Source organism: Dendropsophus ebraccatus, chromosome 4, assembly GCF_027789765.1.
Source record: "Dendropsophus ebraccatus isolate aDenEbr1 chromosome 4, aDenEbr1.pat, whole genome shotgun sequence".
In the NCBI taxonomy this organism is placed as follows: Eukaryota; Metazoa; Chordata; class Amphibia; order Anura; family Hylidae; genus Dendropsophus; species Dendropsophus ebraccatus.
This window is the reverse complement of record NC_091457.1, coordinates 11,192,992-11,203,316: the sequence shown is the minus strand read 5'-3', so window position 1 is coordinate 11,203,316 and position 10,325 is coordinate 11,192,992. Positions and strand designations below refer to the sequence as shown.

Here is a 10,325-nt window from a genome sequence, read left to right as displayed (position 1 = left end):
CTAACTCCTTATTGCCCTAGAAGACCACATGTGCTGAGCCTAACCCCTTATTCCCCTTGAAGATCAGGACGGCTGAACCTAACCCCTTATTGTCCTTGAAGACCAGGAGAGCTGAGCCTTACCCCTTTTTGCCCTAGAAGACCAGGGATGCTGATGCACCCCTTATTACCCTGGATGATCAGGGACGCTAAGCCTAACTGTTTATTGCCCTAGAAGACCCTATAGGACTCTAGATGGTTACTTCAACTTATTGGACCCCATTATTTAAAAAAATATTCATCTAACAGAAACAAACTGCCTTATTGTCTAAAACAACCACTCACGGCGCAGCTTTCTTCTTACCAGGGCAGGTTATGTCCCTTTAAATAGTTTTATTGTCAAATAAAAAAAATAGATTAAATCAAAACCCAAACTCTTCTCTGTTTCAATCAGATTTCGATTTTATTAAAGGGAAAAGAGAAATGTTAATAAGAATGAAAAATTGGTGAATCATATCCCCCCCCCCCTCCCCCAATTCATTTATAATCATGCTTGACATCGGAAATCATTAGATATACAGATTATTGTCGAGAACAATCGATATCGATCACAACTAAGATCCTACAGAACATAGAAATATGATACAAAAACACAAAACATTCAAAAGCTGAAATGAATACGACTAAGTCCATCCATTCCTTCCCTTAAAATGGTAAATTAAATTGAATTGTAAGATATATTACAAAGACTCATAGCAGCCAATCAGAACTATGGAGTATAAAAGCTGTGTTCTGATTGGTTCCTTCTGAAGGGCCGCCTAGGTCATTCACACTCTTCCTTCACATATAACAAATAAAATCAATACAATTTTTTGCAGGAAGGAGAGATGCCAAGTAATGGGGCCACAAAGGGGGCGGGGCTTGTGCAGACCCCGCCCATTTGTGGCTATTTTACATTTGCAAACGTCAAGTATAGATATGTATACCTATATATATATAATAAAATCTGACTTTTTTTTATCACAAAAAAAGGTGCTAAAAGGGAAACTCCAGTAAAACTCCTTCACACTCCCTAAAGGGTTAATAATGGCTCGGCTTTGCGAGCTGCAACCCGTGAGTGACACATCCTCTCTGGATATACATACTTGCCGAAAGTCTCCCTTGTGGTGGGTCAATCCAAAAGGGGCGGGGTTTATTTAAACCAAACGTTAGGGGCATTTCCAGAGGCGGAGCCTAAATGCCCCAATGTTGGCAAGTATGGCTATGCCACTCACTATCATTGCATCATTGGCATACCTCCCAACCGTCCTATGACACAGACTGAAATAAGGCGTGGCTAATGCAAATTAGCACCAAAGTGGGCGTTTGTGGACATTCCTGGGCGGGTTGGGGGTATGCCTTTTAGCGGTGCACATCTTGAGGTAGCAGGGAGAGGATCTGGCAGGAAATGTTACATCTCCCCGCAACGTATAATGTGCAATTATTATTTTCAAACAATAATAAGATATAAATAGAAATAAATACATAAATTATTTAAACAATAATTTAAATAATTTATTTTGTACAACAGCAGCAAAACCACAATTTATATCTGGACCGATTCTTACAGATTACGGTTTCGAGAAAAGTCGCACTTTAAAGGTTTTTTATCCCAATACATACACACAGCGGAGGAAGCCGATACCTGGCGTAGCACAGTAATACGTTAGAAGAGGCTTTTTCTCTAGTGCCCTCCCATTAAGTGCATACCCATAGCCAAAAGTATTATAGTCATCCCTTTAAATTACATCTGTAAACTCAATACATTTATATGTCTATATATCTGCATGGTGGCCCTTACCTTACTTTTTATCTCTATGCACTCTTAACAGAAAAAGCAGGCATTTTTGTCTGATAAGATATATTACAAAGTTTCTTATAATCCCTTGTATTTTTAAACTATGTAATAATTTCAAGTTGTAATATCTGAGGGCAGAAGTGGTGCTCTTTTTGGACAAAAGGAGCTATGTTTTTTTCTAACCCCTTTAACACTGCACATCTCCTGTAGATGCTTCTTCTCTAGCACATCATTCTATATTTGATATGTGGGTGGTCCCCATACACATTTGATTTTCAGCTGGTCCCGTTATGTGGCTTTTAGGCCTTAGGGTGATTATTCATCGTTCTGCATGCGATATATGTGTCGGGTATGCGGCCTTTAGGTCATATTAAAGGAATCATTTGCCCCCTTTTTGTAAGATGATGTCAACTTTAGTGTGTCCCCTGTTTTCATCTTCCTACTGGACCTGCATATAGTTTGGTTTCCTCCGCCTTCAGTGTGTATGAAGGGTTCCCCTTAAAGGCACAGTACATCCAATGATATATTACTACATACTGCACTAACAACACGTTCAGTGGTTGATCAATCGCTCAACAACAATACCAATAAACTCAATATTAATACAGTTTAGTTCATTTGGCAACTTCATTGTGTTTCACAAACACACGGCCTTCACAATTTAAAGGGGAAATCCCACCTTAATTCACTAACTGGTATCAGTGGGTGCTTATAGACCCTCCAGAACCATTGTGTAAAAAAAAAAAACAAATTCCAGTGCTAGAAATTTTTGAGCAGTGCCGATCGGCATCACTGCTATCAGGGACTGAGCTACTATAGAGGCCCTGCAGCCTGAGGTTACACCCCTAATTTCTATAGCTCTTGTGGAGGGTTCCCCTTTAATGTTTCAGTGCAGTTTTTTATGCATTCTTTTAATAGACGCATACGCCCATACAATACATTGTGAGTGTTGTATATATATATATATCTATAGCTTTGCATCTTTTTCTTAAAAAAAAAAACAAACTACATCTAGCACAATCCTATTGTCATCGAGCGTCACGCACAAGGACCCCAATGCTTTGAAATGACGTAAATTCACTTGGCACCAACCACAAAATTAACTAAAAAGTGGTTTTACATTGTGCAATGTATTCCTGCCCTTTTTTCTTTTTTTTAGAGAGTTTCTTTTACTATTTTTTTTAGCAAAAAATGTTTCCCTTTAAGCCATAAATTCATAAAAAAAAACGTAAAACGTATAATACAAAAATAGGTGATATCATACAAAATACTTCATCACTCCACAGCTTCAAGAATAAACAACGTACTAAAAAACAAGATGTACATAGAATACAGTAAAAGACCCTTCTTTACCTGTGTCGGTTACTGCGGTATCCCATGTGACAGGGGGATAATAATCCTCACGTTTATATGAGAAAAGTGGAGGAGCAGAGTATGACATAAGCAGGGGTGGGGCCTGACATGATCAGGGGTGTGGCTGCTTAGCGCTAGATCCCAGGAAATTTCAAGTCTTGGCCACCTGGAGTATCAAATCCAAGACTTACAAAGTCGTGAGCGGTTCATACAGCATGACCATATATTCCCGTAGAGTATGACCGCACATTCACATACAGTATGACCGTACATTCCCTTTAAGACATATGTATACTATAAACAGTATTATACAATAAAGTTTGAGGAAGGAAACAGTAACTTGCATCCAATCTGCCCCCTAACGCTCTCTTTATGTAGTTGCACTGAAGTCAGTTGCAGCCCAGGACCTTATAAGAGGCGGAGCTTAAACTAAAAGGTCCTGGTGGGTAGAGTTAGGCAAAGAAGCCATATTTATGTACCTGGTTCTTTTACAACTCAAGTGACCAACCGGGTCATGTCAAGCCAAGGTGGTTCTGGTCTAAGACAACGGAACCAGAAATCCTCCACTTTTACATATTCTAATTCATTGGTATTCTTTTAGTCCTTAAATTATTAACAATATTTTCGCAGCAGCCTCCTAGACCCATATCATGGAGCACATGCAGCACTCCCCTCATAGAGGCCTGCGTGCCCCTTTGACACCTCCATTCTTCAAGTAATTTATAAGATTGTTCTTTACAGTTATTTTGATAGTCCTTTACGATTTGATCTATTGCAGCTTTAGTGAGGTGCAGCTTTCGGACCAGCTCCAGGATGCGCTGTGGGCAGATACTGTCAATGACGATATAGAAAAACTCTGTCCACTCTGAAAGAAAGACAAGAAAATGTTTTAATTATTTTTGCTATGTGCTCATTTAAAGGGAATCTGTCAGTTTATGCTGCCTTAAATGAGGGACAGAATGCAAATGCTATTTGTATAATTCTGTTCAGCCGTTCTCCTAATATGCAGGAGAATATGATTCTTGCCACACCCCTTTCCCCGCCCTCCAGCTGCTGATTGACAGTTGACTGCCTATACACAGCATGGATAGATAAGTACCAATCAGCAGCTGGCGGGCAGTGTTTTCTGTATCTCATGAATATCCAGGACTACTGAGCACATGCACATAATGGAGAAGACTACTTATTGTCCATGTTATTCAGGAGGATATCTCTGGATCAGCTGCACAGAACAATGTAAGTGATACATCATTCTGTTCAGCTTCTCCGTCACTAGTTTATGCTACCCTGAGATAGGACGGCATAAACCTACTGACAGAGTCCCTTTAATGGGGATGATTTACACAGGAGTGTACTATACTATAGGTGGCATTTGGAGGGGAGAAGGGGTTACTGATGCACTAAGTGTGAGCAGCAGCAATGAAGGGGTTACACCACCCGCTGCTGAGAGGATAATTGTGGGGGGGTATACTGCACCAAGTTGGCCATACAGCAATAGGTACATTGTTATTTACACAGCTGCCATGATCTCTGTATGGCAGTCAGAGATAACAATAAGGGCCCTATTCCACCGGACGATTATCGTTTGCATAATTGTTAACGATTAACGATCTCAAACGACCGCTATTGCGAAAGACCTGAAAACGTTCACTCATTTCCATGGAACGATAATCGTTACTTACGATCGTAATTGCGATCGTTTATCTTCGCTATTTCTTCGCTATTGCGTTCGTATCTATTGCGAACGACCGAACGATGTCTTATTCAATGCGAACGATTTGCGAACGTTTTGCGAACGAGCAACAATAAAAATAGGTCCAGGTCTTATAAAGCGATCAACGATTTCTCGTTCGGTCGTTAATCGTTAACTGCATTTCAACCGAACGATTATCGTTTAGATTCGAACAATTTAACGATAATCTGAACGATAATCGTCCGGTGGAATAGGACCATAAGTCTTGATTTACCATGGTGTATCACCTTCATCCCTGGCTTTCTGCTGCACTTAGCAGAAGCTAAGCCCCGCCCCCCACTTTCTGTGTTCTGTCCTGGCTCTCTATGTTACTAGAGACAGACAGCCTCTGACAACATGCAGTGGACAGCAGATAACAGAGAAGGGAGACACCTAGTGGCCGAGACTTTAGAGGTGTTTTCCCCTTGTCCCTTTTTACAGAAAGGTCTTCTGGTCAAGATTCTCCTCTAGTAGCTGACAAACTTGATATCACTTACTGGGGATCCCAGCAATAAAATCAATTCAGTGGACAACCCCTTTAAGATGTTTATAAGTGAGAGATTAATGTGCGCGTTATTCGTCTACTTACGCTTATCACAAGGTTGAGGCTGGCGACACTCTTCACACTGCTGCAAATAAAAAAATATAGAAAAGGAGCATCAGAAAAATCTAATTGTAGGTAACTCTTAAGGCAGCGTTCTCCAATGGCCGCCCAGCTGTCAGAGAAATACAAACCTGAGCAAGGATGGAAGTTGTTATTTTGCAACATGTTGGAAACTGCTGCCTTTGAGAATGCCGTAAAAATACATAATAGTGGATATACAACTCACCTCTCCGGCCTGTGGGACTTCTTCAGTCTCCTCGTCGCCCCCCAGAGGCTCAGCAGCATTGTTCTCCACCGGTTCTCTCTGAGCTAGTCGGACATAGGGCTCCGCCTTCCGTTGAGTTTCATATTCAACCCTGATAAGTTTCTGGAAAGGTAAAAACATATAGAATACGTGAGGATAATAGAGGTAAAACGTGAGGCAAAATCAAAATTAGTGCCCCCAATTATTGCTCGCCATTCATAGTGTATCTGGGAACATCAGGGCTCAAGAGTCCGGTCCTTCTATAGCCTAAAAAGAGGGATATATTGCCTCATAGAAGTGAGGTGTAGAAGTGTTACAGACACAAATTTGTTACTTTTACACTGCCTAGGGCACAAAGGATAAGTGGGTGAGGCATACAGGGAGGGGGTGGGGCCTCCCACTGCCCGTCAGGTTTTACAACATAACTTTCACCAGAAATTGGCATTTTTCCAGGAATCTACTCCCATTCATAAATTTATAATGTTACTGCTAGACGGAGATCACTGCAATCCAAGGCTCCTGAACGGTGGGGGGCTCAGCACCGAGACCCCAACCAATCAAAACTTTTCATCAGCTATGATAGGCGCCAATTATTATGTGTATCTAAACGGCCAGGACCTTACTCCAAACAAAATTATAAAAGTTAATGTATGAATTTTACTTTCCCTAAAATGGGGGGGGGGGGGGGGGAACAGTGGTTATTAAAAAGTGACCATGCAAAGAGAAGAAAAAAAAGCTTGCGGTGTCTTAAGGTCCTAAAATAGGCCAGTCCTTAAAGGAGAAGTCAGCCTTTTTTTTAAATCTGGAAGCTGACAGGGGCAGGGGGGAATTTCGATAAGTATGAACACCCCATGCCCGCGGTGATTGGCAGGACCGGCCTCAGGACCCTCCCGGCAAGGCATTTTCCCACAAGTTGTGATGATGTCACGCCTTGGCCAGCCCATCAGAGGGGTCGGGACGTGTCAGTGGCAGAGATCCCGGTGGGGGTCCCGAGGTCGGTCCTGCCGCTCACCACAGGCACGGGGAGTGATGTGGGAAGCAGAAGTCGGCTTCAGCCGTCTGCTCCTTGATGCTCACTTGCTATTGCGGCGACATGATGCAGCTATTGGGGTGTATCAGGATATACACCCACCCCCCCTTCCTGTGGAAATACAGCAGCAGGGAGCTCTCCTCTCCTGTCCTCAGGTTGGGTGTGGGTATTGCAGCTCAGTTCCATTGAAGTGAATGGGGATGAACTGTAATAACACACAATCTGAGGACAGGGGTAGCGCTGTCTTTGCATGAAAGTAGCTGTGCTTTTTCTAATCCTGGATAACCCCTTTAATATCCCTTAGAGTTATCGGGAATCATCCTAACAGTGAGGCTATGTTCACATAATGTATGTCTTGCATAAATCACGGCAAGAATGGACGGTGTTATACGTAGTGTGAACCCGGCCTGAGGCTGTAAATAGTGAGCCGCCCCTTTGACTTCCCCATTGCACAATGCTCAGCAGCTCTGGCACATGCTCTGTATAGCTCCAGGTACTTTCCCGGTCAGTATGAGTTATTACTGTCAGGAGAAGCCTTATCTACACTTCCACACAGAAACAGATAGGATGTGGAACAATGTACACAGGAAACCTACGGGCATCATGAGAGGCTCTCGCTCCAGATAGACGTCCTCCTTCTTGGGATCTGGGCCTCCACTTTGGACGTCTAGCGTGCTCACACTGTTATTCTGCGTGGTGTCCATGAGAGACGTCTGTGTGAAAGGGAAAAGAGGGTCCGACGTGTCAGAGAGAGGAGACACCAACATCCCCGTCACATGTAACTGATGGCCCATTCTCATCGGGGAGGGGAGAGTCTGGGCACCCCGGCTACTTGGCTACCAGTTGTATCAAAAGGGGCGACAATAGTCAGGGGGGAGGAGCTATTTGGGGAGTTTACTTCCTGTGTAAACAGCAGTGTGTGGGGTGTAGTATGATAACATTTATGGGTCACACAAATAATCCAGGATGGTAATATTATTGGGGGCTCTATATATACTGTATGTGTGCAGGGGGTGGTAATATTATAGGGGGCTCTATATACTGTATGTGTGCAGGGGGTGGTAATATTATAGGGGGCTCTATATATACTGTATGTGTGCAGGGGGTGGAAATATAGGGGGCTCTATATATACTGTATGTGTGCAGGGGGTGGTAATATTATAGGGGGTCTATATATACTGTATGTGTGCAGGGTTTGGTAATTTTATAGGGGGCTCTTTATATATACTGTATGTGTGCAGGGGGTGGTAATATTATAGGGGGTCTATATATACTGGATGTGTGCAGGGGGTGGTAATATTATAAGGGGTCTATATATACTGTATGTGTGCAGGGGGTGGTAATATTATAGGGGGTCTATATATACTGTATGTGTGCAGGGGGTGGTAATATTATAGGGGGTCTAAATATACTGTATGTGTGCAGGGGGTGGTAATATAGGGGGCTCTATATATACTGTATGTGTGCAGGGGGTGGTAATATAGGGGGTCTATATATACTGTATGTGTGCAGGGGGTGGTAATATTATAGGGGGTCTATATATACTGTATGTGTGCAGGGGGTGGTAATATTATAGGGGGTCTATATATACTGTATGTGTGCAGGGGGTGGTAATATTATAGGGGGTCTATATATACTGTATGTGTGCAGGGGGTGGGGCCATGTTGTGCATTAAATAATAAACACGGCTCACCTCACTGGTATCTTTAGATTTTCCTAAATAAAAACATAAAACAAATGTTAGAAATTATTTCTATCTATCTATCCATCTATCTATCCATCTCCTATCTATCTATCCATCTCCTACCTATCTATCTATCTATTATCTATCTCCTATCTATCTATCTATCTCCTATCTATCTATCTATCTATCTATCTATCTATCTATCTCCTATCTATCTATCTATCTATCTATCTAACTATCTATCTGTCTCCTCTCCCACTTACCTAGCTACCACTCTGAATTATTCTGTAAGTAAAGACAATCATCCAAGTACAGTTTTTCGTCGATCAGTATTACTTACTTTTGCAAAGAAAGATTCCAACAATTAAGGCGAATAGGACAGTGGATGCAATTGGCACTGCTATATACACAGCTATGAATAAAAAAAATGGGAGAAATAAGAGGGGAAACAAACCTTACATACAAGTTTACATTAGTTACTGTTTGATGAAAGACATCCATAAATATTCCAGAGTGTGGGGCATGATCACACGATCAAACAGACAAACCTTCTCATATGTCACTTACAAACATATTAAAAAGAACAGACCCTTGTGGCCACCACATGAACCAGTCCCTGCTCAGAATATACACCATTACCAATAACCCTCTGATATCTCTCCTTCACCAACCACAAATCCACTGAACTATCCGGGGATTAAATCCAAACCTCAATGACTTCTCTATCAGCTCTTTATAGGGAAAGGCTGGTGAATTACTGATTGGAACTAACTTAATGCTTATAGATACTTTTCCAGGAGGAAGTACAAAACTTACTGGAGGAACAGCCAGATCTTATAGCCATTACAGATGATGAAGAAGCAACTCCAGCTATGTATGCTGATTTCCCCTCCTCATATAATTAAGAAGAATCCGAAAACCATCTTTGAATAAAAGAGATCCACCTTAACCATCAGTGTGTCAATGTGGTTACTCAATGCACACTAATCTTTATAACTACGCCCCTTGTACAGAGCTGTAGATCAGGGTCAACATACTACCCCATTCTACTCTATGGGCCAGTGCACATGATCATGAATGCTAGGTCCATGCATCCACTGAAAAGCTAGAAACTCACCTGTTCGGTCATCTGGTGGCTCGGTTGGCCCTATAGACAATGAAAAGTATATTCAAGAGTCAGACCAATATTATAATAAGTACAATGTGAATTATATAAAGTGTTCAGGAAATAGGGGACACCGCAAACCATGAAGGCTCTACAGTGGACCCAGTGCTTTACTGTCAGCCTTATGATTTACAGCATTGTGGCTCTATGCATGGTGCAAAATTACAACTCAGATGTCATGGCATGCTGGGAGTTGTAGTTTTGCGACCAGCAGAACTTCCAGTGCAGCTTTGGCTGTGAATAGAGAAAGTTTAGAGCACAAAATCTTCACTTTAGACACAGCATGATTGCAGATTTCATGCTATGAGATTACCTGCACATTACATACTATGAGATTACCTGCACATTACATGCTATGAGATTACCTGTACATTACATGCTATGAGATTACCTGCACATTAAATACTATGAGATTACCTGCACATTACACGCTATGAGATTACCTGTACATTACATGCTATGAGATTACCTGCACATTAAATACTATGAGATTACCTGCACATTACACGCTATGAGATTACCTGTACATTACATGCTATGAGATTACCTGCACATTAAATACTATGAGATTACCTGCACATTACACGCTATGGGATTACAAGAGTCTGACACCCCATCACTCCTCACTCACCTGTTTTGATTCCAGTAAGGTCCTTGAACAAATTGGTTGCCGTTGTCCCTAAAAACAGTAAAAAAAA

General features: G+C 41.8%; 1 protein-coding gene across 1 annotated transcript in view; it reads right to left on the bottom strand.

Annotated features, from left to right (window-relative positions):
• Positions 1–502: 502 nt before the first annotated feature.
• The window catches only part of LOC138787869 (tumor necrosis factor receptor superfamily member 1A-like), a 30,019-nt gene continuing 20,196 nt past the window's right edge, over positions 503–10,325 (bottom strand). The window contains exons 7-14 of the mRNA XM_069965140.1: positions 10,259–10,306; positions 9,580–9,609; positions 8,803–8,874; positions 8,472–8,494; positions 7,375–7,491; positions 5,731–5,871; positions 5,490–5,529; positions 503–4,033 (exon numbers count right to left, since the gene is read on the bottom strand). Coding sequence (XP_069821241.1) covers positions 3,747–4,033; positions 5,490–5,529; positions 5,731–5,871; positions 7,375–7,491; positions 8,472–8,494; positions 8,803–8,874; positions 9,580–9,609; positions 10,259–10,306 — 758 coding nt within the window. The 3' untranslated portion in view covers positions 503–3,746. The remainder of the gene's footprint in view (positions 4,034–5,489; positions 5,530–5,730; positions 5,872–7,374; positions 7,492–8,471; positions 8,495–8,802; positions 8,875–9,579; positions 9,610–10,258; positions 10,307–10,325) is intronic.